Source organism: Brachyhypopomus gauderio, chromosome 14, assembly GCF_052324685.1.
Source record: "Brachyhypopomus gauderio isolate BG-103 chromosome 14, BGAUD_0.2, whole genome shotgun sequence".
Classification (NCBI taxonomy): domain Eukaryota; kingdom Metazoa; phylum Chordata; class Actinopteri; order Gymnotiformes; family Hypopomidae; genus Brachyhypopomus; species Brachyhypopomus gauderio.
This window is the reverse complement of record NC_135224.1, coordinates 15,710,462-15,725,568: the sequence shown is the minus strand read 5'-3', so window position 1 is coordinate 15,725,568 and position 15,107 is coordinate 15,710,462. Positions and strand designations below refer to the sequence as shown.

Here is a 15,107-nt window from a genome sequence, read left to right as displayed (position 1 = left end):
GTAAAGGAGGAGAAGTAAACTTGTCCTACCCAATCACGTTTAAGTTTGGCATGTTCTTTGTCCGTAAGATGAGTTTCTTGAAGTAATCCTATTGACACTTTATCTTTCTTTAACAATGTTAAAATCTTCTTCCTTTTGATAACATTACCAATACCCTTATCATTAAATGTTACCATCCTTAGGGCATCATTCATGATGAGTATAAAATAAAAGCAGAACAAAAATAATGATGCATGACCAAAACAATTTGTGTGGCGGTAAACTGAACATTTTTACAAAGAAGGAAAAAAAGGATGAAATAACGTAGCAAAAACCCAGGCCCACCCCCCCAGCTCCGTCCCCAATTGACGGAGCAGAAAAAAACGAATCTAGTTGGTCACCCAAGTTGGACATGTCCCGAAAAAGTCAAGTCAGTCCACAAGAACTAGCTACAGCTCCTAATATAAGATATATCAGTGGTGAACCCCACAATGAGAACTAAGATAGGGCCATAATACAAAAACACTGCGCACATTATTATTATTATTACTATTATTACTGAGTTATAACCCTGTAACACGATTATGTGAGTGGGAATTCACAGTTAGTGTTTAGTCTCTCCGGAAGAGGAAGAAAGTTAAGATCCACATGAAGTCAGTGCAGACTCACTCAGAACCAAGGGAATCCAAAAAATTCGTGGCAGATTTTGGGTCCTCGAACAGCCGAACCTGGCCCTCGTGGACGCAACGGAGTTTAGCGGGGTATGCGAAGCCTCGGAACATGTTGCGCTGAATCATACGTTTAAGCACCGCATCGTAGGCGCGGCGTCTCCGGAGCACATCCGCTGATAAATCCGCATAAAAACGGAGCCGCGAGCCTTTATACCACACATCCCGCTTTTTAATAGCCGCCTTCAGAACAGCCTCTCTGTCTGTGTACCGTAGGAAACGGATAAGGACGCTCCTTGGCCGTGAGCCCGGCGCTGGTACAGGGGCGAGAGAGCGGTGGGCCCGCTCGATGTCGAGCGCGTGAAAGTCCTGCGGGAGACCGACCCAAGAGGGAAGCATATCCTGCAGAAACTGGACCAACGGCACAGAACCTGCTGAATTCTCGGATAGTCCAATTAATTTCAAATTCTTACGGCGACCTCTATTTTCCAAATCGTCCACTTTTGTCTGTAACTGGGCCACGGCCGTGGTCAGCGATGTTACGGTCATGGACATGCTCTCCACCGTGTCCTCACACGCGGAGATTCTGTGTTCGGCCTCGTCGAGTCTGTTCTCAGTAGATTGAATCCGCTGAGTAAGAGTATTGATGTTACATTCCATGGTCGAAATAGATGAAACAATTGTATTTAATCGTCCATCCATGGTGTCTAACCGCGAGCTGATGGTTTTAATCTCTTCTAAGATCCGGGCCACGCTAGCATCCATGTTAGCTTGCGTAGCTAGATCGTCTGCGGCTTGAGGATCTTTTTTCTTTTGTCTTTGAGGACGAGACGAAGAGAAAATGGAAAAGTCTTTCTCGCTCCTATCTTTTGACATGATCAGGCGTCAGTTTTTAAGAAATATGTGATCTCTTCCGGAGAAAAACACTAGTTTAAAAACTTATGGGAGCAGAGCCAGGTTTCAAGCAGCCATCTCCTAGCTGGTCACGTGACACCCCCCGTTTCAGTTATTCTTGATGGTTTGTTTTTCCATAGAAATGTTGAGATGTTTGAATCTAAGGACTTAAACTGCACTAAGTCTAAAAGTCTAGCAGATACATGTATGCCTAAATATCTAATATTACCTGATTGTTGTGGAGTGGTCATCATATTCTGGAAACTACAATTTATAGGCAAAACTGTTATAGAAGAGAAGCTGCCTATAAGTTTAATTGTATTTGGAAGAGAAGCTTGTGTGTTCTGCAGGAAAAGTAATACATCATCTGCATAGAGATTTATCTTATGATTTGTAGTTTCTGTGTTAATTCCCTTAATATTTGGATTTTGTGTAATTGCTGCTGCTACTGTCTCAATGAAGATAATGAAAAGTGAGGGTGATGGTGGTCAGCCCTGCCTGGTGCCCCTCTGCAGAGTGAAGTTTTGTGAAGTGATATTGTTTGTCCTAACGCGTGCATTAGGAGAGCTATGTAAGGTTTTGATCCAGTTTATGAAGGATGAAACAAATCCCAATTTGTGTAGAACTGCTAATACATATTACCACTAACACACCAGGTTAACTAGACAGAACATAACCAACTTCAAATGGGCATAAACTAGGACATAGGAGAATCCAGAAATATAGAATAATATAAAGAGTTCAAGAGTATGCAGAAATATTCCATGTTACTGTAAGATGTGATTAGGGTAACATACAATATACTTGGATGTCCAGAAATATACCACTCAGAATATGTACCAAGAATCATTCTAAGGAAAGCATTATTAACGATTAATTAACGATGCATACAAACAGAAATTTTCACAGTATTAAACATTGACTCGCAACCACAGACAGAACAAAAGAGGTGTAAGGAATGCCACCTGATCTCCACCTAACCAGCCTCACCTGACACTCATCACCACACCCCCTGTATCTCTACTTAAACGCCCACATTCCACTTCCTAGTCGCGAAGTATTGCCGACTCATGCCGCATACCAAGCCTTTCTATTACCTGTCTGCTTTCCTGTGTTCCGACCCTCGCTTACGTCCCCGACCTCGTCCCCTGCCTAGTCCCTCTGTACCTCCTGACATCGGCTTCCCCGGTATGACCCTGGACCGTCCTGACCACGCCAAGACAACGCAGTTGTTACTAGTGCTCGTGATACACCTGCCTGTGCTTGTACCAACGTTTCATTTCAATGAAAGCGGTGTTCTTCCGCATTTGGATCCCTCTCTGCCTGTTCAATACGTTACAGAAATACTTTGCCTAACCATGGATCCAGCAGAAGATACACTAAAGACACTCACCGAGACGGTCCAACAACTCGTGGGGATAGTTCGAGATCAAGGACTCCAAGTGGCAGCACTCCAGGAAGCCGTTCGTCCCGTCACAACGACAACCTCCACACCCGTGAGCGTCCCCGTAGCCGTACCCGAACGTTACGACGGGTCTCCCGACCGATGCCGTAACTTCCTCATGCAGTGTTCAATTTACTTCACGTACCACCACGCTCGATTCCAAGCAGAGTTGCCAAGGGTCCACTTCATTCTCTCGTTTCTCACTGGTACCGCAGGTGCTTGGGGCACTGCTTTGTGGGACACCAAAGACCCAGCCCTCCAGTCAGAGAACCAGTTCACAGCGCTGCTCCGAGCAGTCTTCGATCACCCTGCTGACGGTCGCGACATCGGAGACCGACTCTACGACATCCAGCAAGGACAACGGAGCACAGCAGATTACGCTAGGGAGTTCCGCACACTGGCAGCAGGGAGCGGTTGGAGCGACTCAGCCTTGAGGACCGTGTTTCGTCGGGGTCTGAGGACCGACGTGCAGGTCGAACTCGCCTGTTGGGGAGAAGCATTCTCTTTAGCTGAGTTCGTTCAGGCAGCGATACGAGTAGACAAATTGTTGGGGCCCTACCGCTCCGAAATAGAGGACACTCCCATTCCCATGTCCTGTGCACCATCTCCCCGCGTATGTGAACAGAACCCCCATGAATCTGATGAGTCCATGCGGCTAGGCAGGTCCCCACTCACTTACCAACCCTTACTGGTTACCCAGAGGAAAAACCAGGTTAACCTACCAGTACTAGTATCTTGGGGGGGGCATAGACACGAACCTGTCGGCTTTAGTGGATTCAGGAGCGGCTGGCGATTTCATAGACCGGGACCTAGCCTATCACCTCCACCTTCCCACCGTACCTATGGATCCCCCCCTGAAAATCAACTCTCTAAACGGACAGCCTTTGGGTGAGGGTGTAATTTCACTTCGGATCTGCCCCGTAGAGCTACGAGTGGGCCTGTTCCACAGGGAGATGCGGGAGTTTTTCTTAATATCCACGCCCCGGGATCCTCTCATACTAGGCTTTCCCTGGCTATCGGCTCACGACCCGGAAATCTCCTGGAAGAGACGAGAGCTAGTACGGTGGAAAACCCGTTGTCTCGAAGATTGTATTCACTTACCACTCCGGTCCTCCTCAGTAGAAAGTCCTGATACACCCCTGTCTGAGGTCATCCCCATACAGTATCGTGGATTCGCTGACGTGTTCGACAAGGACAGTGCCTGTCGTCTGCCTCCCCATCGGCCATGTGATTGCGCAATCGACCTCCTCCCAGGAGCCCCCTTACCTCGTAGGACGAAACCTTACCCTCTCTCACGTCCCGAGGATCAGGCGATGGAGTCCTACGTCACCGAAGCCCTACAGAAGGGATTTATCCGACCATCCACTTCTCCTGTCGCAGCTGGCTTCTTCTTCATCGAAAAGAAAGGAGGGGGATTACGTCCTTGTATTGATTACCGTGCCCTCAACGCAGTCACATCGAAGTACGCTTACCCTCTTCCCTTTATCACCGCCTCACAAGAACGTCTGATGGGGGCGAACCTCTTTACGAAGTTGGATCTACGGAGTGCGTACAACTTGATTCGAATCCGAGAGGGCGATGAGTGGAAAACCGCCTTTATCACCGCCAGGGGGCACTATGAGTACCTCGTAATGCCATATGGACTGACGAATAGTCCCTCCGTGTTCCAGGCATTTATGGATGACATCTTCCGTGATATGATTGATGATTTCGTGTTTGTCTATATTGACGATATCCTAATTTATTCCCCGTCTGTCTCTGAACATGTCCGACACGTCTCAGCGGTGTTGCAGCGCCTGCGGGAACACCACCTGTATGTAAAGGCTGAGAAATGTGAGTTTCATCGTTCCACAGTGACTTTCCTCGGATGTACGCTCTCTCCTGGTCAGGTCTCCATGGATACAGATAAAGTCAAGGCAGTTACGGACTGGCCAACCCCCCGTTCTACTAAAGAACTGCTGCGATTCCTGGGTTTTGCCAACTTCTGTCGCCATTTCATCCGCGGCTTTGGTGAGTTGGCAGCTCCTCTTACCAATCTCCTTAAAGGGGGAAAGTCACGGGAGTTTATCTGGACTGCCGAGGAAGACCGAGCGTTTTCGCTCCTTAAACGGGCTTTCACGTCGGCTCCTGTACTGCATCTCCCTGACCCCCTGCTCCAGTTCATCGTGGAGGTCGACGCCTCGGAGGTGGGAGTGGGCGCTGTTCTCTCGCAGCGTCAGGGAAACCCGCCGAAGTTATATCCCTGTGCCTATTACTCAAAGAAACTGTCAGCCGCCGAAATGAATTACGACGTCGGTGACCGAGAGCTCCTAGCCATCAAACTCGCCCTCGAACAGTGGCGTCATTGGTTGGAGGGAGCGACACACCCCTTCTTAGTCTATACAGACCACAAGAATTTAGAATATCTGAAATCTGCCAAGCGACTGAACCCGCGGCAAGCCAGATGGGCGTTATTCTTCTCTCGGTTTCGCTTCACTGTAACTTACCGACCCGGATCAAAGAACGTCAAAGCGGATGCCCTTTCCCGACTGTATGAAAAGGACACTGTTGTTAAGGAACCCAAGTATATTCTGCAGGATTCCTGTTTCCTTGCTGTCATCAGGTGGGAGATTCAGGAGGAGTTGGATGAAGCCCTGCGTACCGATCCAGGTCCCGTGGAATGCCCCGAGGGTAAACAGTACGTCCCCGTACCCCTTAGGGGGCATGTCCTCCAACTCGCTCACGACACGGCAGGCACGGGTCACCCAGGTATTACACGTACACGACACCTCATCTCACAACGTTATTGGTGGCCGTCCTGGGAAGATGACATCAGGGATTACGTGTTAGCGTGCTCGGTCTGCGCCCAATCCCGCACTCCCCGTACTCTCCCAGCAGGAGAACTCCTTCCTCTACCTGTTCCTTTCCGGCCCTGGACTCACCTCGCAGTGGATTTTGTCACAGATCTACCCACTTCTGGAGGTAACACAGTTGTTATGGTTATCGTAGACCGATTCTCTAAAATGTGCCGCTTGATTCCTCGCCCCAAACTACCTACAGCTATGGAATCCGCGCTGGATCTGTTTAATTATGTCTTTCGCATATACGGCTTACCTGAAGATATCGTCTCAGACCGAGGAGCACAATTCACATCTCGGGTCTGGAGGCAGTTCTGCAAGCTTCTAGGCATAACTGTGAGTCTGACTTCGGGTTACCACCCCCAATCTAACGGAGAGGTAGAACGATACAACCAAGAATTAGGGAGGTTTCTCCGTCAGTATTGTGCCTCCCAACATGACTGGCACAAATACCTCCCGTGGGCAGAATATGCCCGCAACTCCATCATACACTCCGCAACCAAACTCACACCCTTCCAATGTGTCTATGGTTATCAACCTGCATTCTTCCCGTGGGACAAGACACCCGCTGACGTCCCGGCCCTGGATGAGTGGCTCAAGCGCAGTGCCCGCACCTGGGAGATGGCACATGTCCATTTACGCCGCGCCCTGCACACACGCCGGCTCAACGCGGATCGCCGTCGTCTTCCAGCCCTAATCTATCATCCGGGACAGAGGGTATGGCTATCGACACAAAACCTGCATTTGAAACAGCGTAGTAAAAAGCTTAGCCCACGGTACATCGGGCCATTCAAGATACTCAGCAGAGTCAACGCCGTCTCGTATAAGCTCCTTATGCCTGCTCATTATCGTGTCAATCCTGTCTTCCATGTCTCTCTCCTTAAGCCAGTTCACTATAGTCCGTTCACCACTCCCCCTGTGTCCACTAGCCCTCCGGATCCCCTGGAAATCGACGGTCGACCGGCATACATCGTCCGGGAGCTTCTGGAGTCTCTGCGCCGTAGGAACGGACTCCAGTACCTCGTGGACTGGGAAGGATATGGTCCCGAGGAGCGGGCCTGGATTCCGGCGAGGGATGTCCTCTGCCCTACCATGATCGCGGATTTCCACGCAACGCACCCCAACTTTCCCGCTCCCAGACGCCGCGGTAGACCCCCGGCTCGTCGTAGAGCGTCGGGTGCCGCTCCTTTGAGGGGGGGTACTGTAAGGAATGCCACCTGATCTCCACCTAACCAGCCTCACCTGACACTCATCACCACACCCCCTGTATCTCTACTTAAACGCCCACATTCCACTTCCTAGTCACAAAGTATTGCCGACTCATGCCGCATACCAAGCCTTTCTATTACCTGTCTGCTTTCCTGTGTTCCGACCCTCGCTTACGTCCCCGACCTCGTCCCCTGCCTAGTCCCTCTGTACCTCCTGACATCGGCTTCCCCGGTATGACCCTGGACCGTCCTGACCCCGTCAAGACAACGCAGTTGTTACTAGTGCTCGTGATACACCTGCCTGTGCTTGTACCAACGTTTCATTTCAATAAAAGCGGTGTTCTTCCGCATTTGGATCCCTCTCTGCCTGTTCAATACGTTACAAGAGGAATAAATACACACACTGATATACAAAACCAAATGAAGAACTCCTAGAATCAATGTACATTGGCAGATATATGAAAAGCTTAAATAATAAAACAATTTGCTAAACTAAATTGTTGCCTTCATTCTACATAAACTGTTTGCTGTAAGAGTGCCCTGTATGTGTTGTTCAATGTTCAAACATTACTGCATTAAATAATGTGATCTGTTCTAGTAAAATTCATACTGTCTCATTCTATGTTTTTCAGTCCTCATGTATCCTTCTGAAATTCAATGAATGGTTGTGGGAACACACATGCAAAACCACAACTGACTGTGTATGTACCTGTACATCTCAGGACCTGTGCAAAGGTCTTGAGCCAGACAAGCCCTCAATCACAGGTTAGGATTACATCTGTAACTGTAGTACTTGATGGGGGAAAGAAGATTACTTGAGCCAGTCTTACCTTCATGTCTGTGGGAGCACAAGTTCTCCTTGGTCCTATAGATCTGCCAGCGACTCCATAGTCCCGTACCCGTGTGCAGCAGCACATTGGGTTGGTTCCGCTTGCCGTAGTTGAAGTGCAGAGGGTGGCCTTTCAAACCAAACAGTGTTTCATCCTTGCACTCCCACATCTGCGTGGGGCTGTGGTCATTGCAGGGCTCCAGGACCACACGCACCCACTCCTCCAGGCCCTGCGCCCCGACACACAGCTGGTGCGAGACACTGATCACGTGTGACGAGGAGATCCAGCGGAAGTGCTGCGTGTTTGCCGTCGGGTCGCAGTCACCAGCCTGCACAGCATTCCCCTCCGATACCAATACACACTTGTCCTGATCCTTGTTGTAGATGACAAAATCCCTACTGCCTGCATGGGGGTGAAGATGACTGTGTTCAGAATCTTGATTTTTTTAATTCATTTTTTTTAATATAATTTTTTTTTGTAATCCAGTTAATAATATTTGTAGCCTATAGCAAGAACTTAATATTTAATCTATGGAGATTGTAAAACCCATGTTGAGAAAGGTATTTGCTCTAGATCAGGGGTGTCGAACTCATTTTCACTGCAAGGCGCATGAGCATAATCTTTGCCCACAGAACTTATAAATGTAACTACGCCTTAATGTTAAACAACTATGAATTTATTACTTATTCAAGTTAAAAATATCTACTGTTGTTTATTTCATATTCTGATATAAGTTCCTGAAATGTGACAAAGTTTCCATCTTTAATAACATGTTCTAAATTTTTTATTCCCTTATCATGTCATGATGTGAAATGTAGTACTTTCTTATTCTGACAAATGGATTGTTCCAAATGGGTGTTAGTTTGCATGGGATGAGTGGGGACTGAGTTAATTTTAGAAATCCCCACCAGGCTGTCAGTGAAGTATTTATGCTAAGGCTTTTAGAACAGTCATGACGCTTAATATTAGAGCTAATGTATGGTAGTGTCACGTAGGGCTACGCCCCCTCTCCTAGCTGTCACTCCGGTTTCCCTGTTCCCTCGTGTCTGTGTTGTTCCCTGATCCTTGATCCCGCCCAGCATGTCTGTTGCCCTGGTTTCCCCTTGTCATCAGTGTTGTCACGTGGTCCTAGTCTAGTTCTATGTATTTATCAGTCCCACCAGGATTTCGCGGGCCTTTTTTGTGATTGTTGCGGGCTAAAATGTTTGATGTTGCGGGTGTTTAAAAAAAAAATTGCGATGGAAGTTGTGGTGTGTTTTTGCTTTTTTGTGAGTACATTACAATAGGGAGTAAATGTTGTATGGTTTCCTCTATTTAGTAGTCCATTTTAATTATCTATTTACCTATTTATTCAGGGTTGCCAACTTTTCAAGATCGCTTGAAGTGAGATTTGAACCTGGAGGGGGTGGCGAACATTAATTGTTGACCGGGGGGGCGGGGTTAGCGAACGTAAGTTGTTACCGGGCGGCCTGTAAAATGGACACAAATTAAGTATTATATCGAGATCGATCGCCAGTGGTTGGCGCCAGAGCGAACTAGTAACTCATAGATATGGATCAGAGATAAATAAACTTTAGCCTATCTCTGACTTTAAACTTTCTCAGTTTAAAGTTTAAACTTATAAACTTTATCTCAGACCCTCGCCGCTTGCGTGCGCTGCAGTGACTTCGCGGGCTACTGTTGCATTGTGGGGAATGTAGTGTTTGTGCGTGCAAAACACCATCGGGCGGCTGTGGCCTGCGGGCCGGTTCTAATAGTAATTAAATATCATCCAGGGGGCCATAGATAATCAATTCGCGGGTCGGATCTGGACAGTTTATCCCCGCTTTCATGTAGTGTACTGGGATACTACTTTTCCCGATCTTTTTGCCGTTATTTTCGTCGCTCATGCTGCTTTCAGTCTGCTCCTCTTGAACGTATATACGGAAGTAAGGCAGGAGTTTGTCGACGTCACATCAAGACGACATCAGTGATTGGTCAAATTTGCCGGAAAGTTGCGGTGATTGGCTGAAGTTGCCACACTGCCCTGAATTCACGGGGTTTGCTTGAAGTTGCGTTGAAGTTGCAAATCGCAACATCACGACTTTCTGGAGGGTCTGATTTATAGTCCTTGTATTTCCCATGCCTCTATCGGTTGTTTTGTGTTCCATGCCTCGTTGTTTCCCCTGCAAACTCCGTGTGTTCCTGCCTGGTCTGTGAGTCCTCCTTGTTGTTATTCGTCATGTCTATTTATATCTCTTGTCCTGATTGCCCTCCCGTTATGACCCATGCCCGTGACTATGACTCTGTTTATGGAATTCCCTTGAATAAATCTCGCTCTTCTCAGCGTTTGTGTCTGCCTCCCTGCTCTGCGTCAAGCAGATTGTTACAGGTAGGTCTGAGAGTTTTATGTTCCTACAGAATGCTTGTTCTATGTCCAACCATGGACTGTCTATTAAGTCATATTTGATGCATTTTAAAATGTACTGTAATCTATTGGCTAAGAAATAATGATAAAAATTTGGTAGTTCTAAGCAACCATTGAGTTTTGGCTTTTGTGAATGTAACAGGTGAAGCCTGGAATTGATTACGAGTGGGTTGTGAGTCGTGACGGCAACCGTAGTCAGTGTGGTGTGGTGTTTCCATTCCCCTCCCCCTTCCCTTTACGTAAGCGCCAAGTGGATCTAATTAAGAGTGGGTGTTCAGTTAGCATATTTATACGTACGGTGGTTAGGGTTGCCACCTAGGTCTGACAAAAAACAAGGACACTGTCAAGTTGTTGAGCGGGGGTGGCGGCGAACGTAAGTTGTTGAGCGATTGGCGAACGTAAAATGTTACCGGAGGGGTTTTAAATGGACACAGTGAGAAAAAAACAGATTTAAAGTGTGCAGAAACAGTCTGAATCGTGGTTTGAACTAACCTAGTTTTTTTGCCGGGACCGAATATTAAAAAGAAGGAAAACCGGGACAGGTGGCAACACTAACGGTGGTGCTGGGGGCAGGGGCGGACTGGGGAGAAAAAGTGGCCCGGGAGTTCCTGACAGACTGGCCCACTATATATACATATATATATATATATATATATATATATATATATATATATATATGTGTGTGTGTGTGTGTGTGTGTATATATCAGTGGGGAACCGTCAGGGCCCTCTACGCCCTCTCAGAGGGCCTAAAATATTCTTAAAACATTATATATATAATTATCCAATTTTATTTTATCTAATTACAGTTTGACAATCGACATCTAAACAATTAAAAATATAAGCAAATAAATTATTCACCCACCGTGTCTATTCAATCTGTGTTGGAAGGTGAGGGGTTAAGTGGAAGCCTGTGTCTCCACCAATCAGGACTGTGAGGCCCGCTGTTCGTTTACAGAGGGCCAGGCCGTTATAATTCAGCGCATACCAGTTTCAAATGACAGTAAAATTGACCAATCATATCTTCCCTCTTAGTGGGCGGGCTTAACTGTTTGATAATTTCCGCCCGCTGTGGCGCCGGTAGCTGTCAGCGTACCACCGCTAGCTAGTTTATTGAGTCACGATCACGATGGAAGCCGAAGTTAGCACTGCAGCTACAGAGGAGGACACCGTTGCAAATGTATTATCCAAACCGTTTTCAAGGTTAACTTTTAATGAGAAGTTGGAGTTAATCAACAAAGGACGACCTACACCGGAGCTTAATTTGGTGCAAAAAACTATGGCTTTTGAGAGGCATTTCAACTCCAGCAATTATGCGCGATATCCCTGGATGACCGGCTCGGTCAGGGAGCAGAAGCTGTACTGCTGGGATTGCTTACTATTTGGGGCTGAGAGCGGATCTTGGGCTAAAGATGGATTTTGCGATTTAGGAAGTTTATCCAAGTCAGCCCATCGCCACCAAAATGCTTCAAGTCATCTAAAAGCTACTATTCGGCTTAAAACATTTGGGGGAACCAGGATAGAGCTACAGCTGGATGAACAACAACGCCGGGAGGTCGTTGCTCATAACGAAAAGGTTAGAAAGAACCGGGGCATTTTGAAACGCCTTATTAACTGCGTGTTGTTCTTGGGGAAACAGGAGTTGCCATTCCGGGGCCACGATGAAGGAGCAGGCTCATCAAACAAGGGGAATTATCTGGAGTTGCTGGATTTAGTGTCAGAATACGACAGCGACCTGAGCTCTCATCTCGCCACATCAACGGTGTTCAGCGGCACATCATCGAAAATCCAGAATGACCTGATCAGCGCTGTTGCTGGAGTCCTAACAGATAGCATGAAGGAGGAGGTGAGGAAGGCTCCTTTTGTGGCTGTTATGTTGGATGAAACAACAGACATTAGCAACGTGGCCCAGATGTCTTATGTGCTTCGTTATGTCACTGAGAATGGCGTAAAAGAGTGTTTTTTCAAGTTTGAAGATGTGACGGAGGACAGGGGAGCAGAGGCCATAGCTACGCGACTGCTGGACTTTTTGCAGAATTATGGCTGTGTTGACAAAGTGGTCGCTCAGTGTTACGATGGAGCAGCTGTGATGGCATCTGGTTTGAACGGGGTGCAAGCGAAAGTGAAAGAAACCATTCCACAAGCCCTCTTCGTTCACTGCTATGCCCACGTTCTAAATCTTGTGATGGCACAAGGAGCCTCCAAGATAAGAGAGTGCAAGATCTTTTTTTCACATCTATCTGGATTGGCATCTTTTTTCAGCCGCTCATCAAAGCGCACCAAAATTTTAGATGATATTTGCAGGCGAAGACTTCCACGAGTAGCTCCTACTCGCTGGCAATTCAATTCTCGTCTGGTGTGTACAGTGGCAGAGAAGGCAAGGGAATTACGAGAGGTAGAATCACAATAATAATAATAATAATAATAATAATAATAATAATAATAATAATAATAATAATATGCAAATAATAATAATGATGCTATTATAATATTATTATTATATATTGAATGAACAGAATGAGGAAATGACATTTAGAAAACATGTAAAGTACAGAGGATAGCGTTGATATTAAAGACAAAAATAAATGCAAATGATATGTTTATAAAAGTATGTTTTTTCCTGTAAAATAAAAGCTGTATAACTCTCCTAGGTATTTGAGCACATCGTAGACCAGCACGCAGAGTTTGATAATGACGCTGTCCATTGTGCCGATGGATTCCTCACCCTCCTTGCCAGCTTTGATTTCAATTTTTGGTTGAAAACCTTCCATGCCATCTTCTCGTACTCGGATGTTGTGTTTGGAATTCTCCAGAACAAAGGCTTCGATATCCAGTTCTGTCTGGCCAGAGTGGATGAGCTATACACAACAATTGAAAGGGAGAAAGAGAAGTTCGACACAGTCTACACGGAAACCGAGACTTTGGTTGGCCCTCCGCGTGGCCGTGGTGCTCAAAGAGACATTTGTGCGCGGTACAGGGCGCTCCACAGCAGCGTAATTGACAGCCTCTTAGCGCAGATTTCCAACCGCTTTAGTGACCACAAAAAGCTTGCGTTCCTGGCACTTCTGGATCCACAACAGTTTGGGCATTACAGCGACCGGTTTCCCAATGCTGCACTTTCAAGTTTAATGGAGAGCTACGGTGCGTATTTTGACCAGCACCGACTTCACACGGAACTCAGTGTTATGTACGGCATGTTTGACTTTGCGGGTAAAAGCCCGGCCGACATTCACCAGTTTCTTCTTCAGAAAGAACTGAAAGACAGCCTGGCACAGGTGTACACCCTCACCTGCCTCATCCTGACCATCCCTGTGTCCACTGCCTCTGTGGAGAGATCATTCTCTGCGCTCAAGCGCATTAAAACCTTCTCGCGGAACACGACTGGACAGACCCGTCTGTCAGATTTGGCATTGATTTCAATTGAGAAAGAACTGTTAATGGGCTTAAAAGCAAAGGATCAGTTGTATGACCCTGCCATCAATCACTTCATCCAAAAGGACAGAAGAATGGACTTCGTTTTCAAGTAATTCCCTGATTATGAGAGGGTGAGTTTATTGTTTGTCATTATTTAGGCCGCCGTGCCAGTTGGGTTGATTGTGTCTGCGCTGCTGATACTGTTTGAGTAATATGAAGGTGCATTTAATAAAACGATATTATGAACCATTACTGGTTTACTTTTCTGATTGATGTGTATGTTGCTAGTGACTATTTTTGTTTTATATCATTTTGTTGGTTTTGTGTGGTTTGAGGTCTCGATTCATTCGTTTGATGCCCTCGTGCGCGTTGTTTACAGCTTCCGAGGAACACGGAGCTGCGAACCTTATTTTGTTGGAACCTTATTTTGCTTAAGAAGTTGTCTAGTAGTACTGTTATAGTTTGTTGCGTTTCTAAAGCTGTACTGTCGTCTCATCGTCTCAGTATTTTCTTTATTGCAGTTGATTAGGAGAGACATTTTTTTTGGGGGGGGGGGGGGGGGGGGGGTATGCCAGCGGGCCCAGGTTTAAAAGTCACGGTTCGCTACTGGTATATATATATATATATATATATATACTGTATATGAATCTAGTGTGTGTATATATACTGTATATGAATCTATACATGGCACGTAGTGTATATGATGGCGTTTATTGTCATGGACAATATTAATTCCAGCAATATTATGATTACAAAGCCACATAGTGGCTTTTAAATAGTCCATCATAAGACCACCAAACAAGTTGTTTTACGCAAAGTGCATCCTAAAGAACAACCTACAACTCTAACGTGGATATTTCTTCCTCTTACCTATTTGTGGTGGTTAGTTTTAATCTAAGAATTTCAATAGCTTAAAAAAACAGTGCACAGTGCTCTGGAACCTTTAAGACCGCCACTTGCGTCCGTGTTAACCGTGTTAAGGTAATTTGCACATGGTGCCTTAGACGTTGCAGAGGCGACAGCAGTACATTTAAAATAACACGTTATCTACAATTTAAACTGCTGTATGTTTTCGTAGTCCGGCCCGGATTTTCTGGGACAAGTTGGATTATTTTCTGATCTCTGCTGCATACCGTCAGCCCGCATCAGCTGGCCCGGTCCAACTCGTTCATGTGTTTACAGGCCCAGTCCGCGGCCGCGCTGAGCAGGTTAGTCTGACTGGAGTGGGGGAGGTAAGGCACCGTTAAACAGCAGCGTGACTACGGGCCGGGGCCGCAGTGCGCGGCAGTGGCTCCTCCATGGGCTGAGTTAAACCACCGGCGGCCCACCGGCCCACTAACCCATCGGCCCACCGGGAAAATCCCCGGTAGCAATGTATGCCAGTCTGGCTGGGGGTAGGCATATCCTCACTCTGTTGTGGTATGTTT

At 46.6% G+C, this 15,107-nt stretch overlaps 1 protein-coding gene across 1 annotated transcript in view; it reads right to left on the bottom strand.

The window, feature by feature from the left end:
* The window catches only part of LOC143475150 (macrophage mannose receptor 1-like), a 44,415-nt gene that overhangs the window by 12,627 nt on the left and 16,681 nt on the right, over positions 1-15,107 (bottom strand). The window contains exon 3 of the mRNA XM_076972899.1: positions 7,861-8,262. Within this exon, the coding sequence (XP_076829014.1) occupies positions 7,861-8,262 (402 nt within the window). The remainder of the gene's footprint in view (positions 1-7,860; positions 8,263-15,107) is intronic.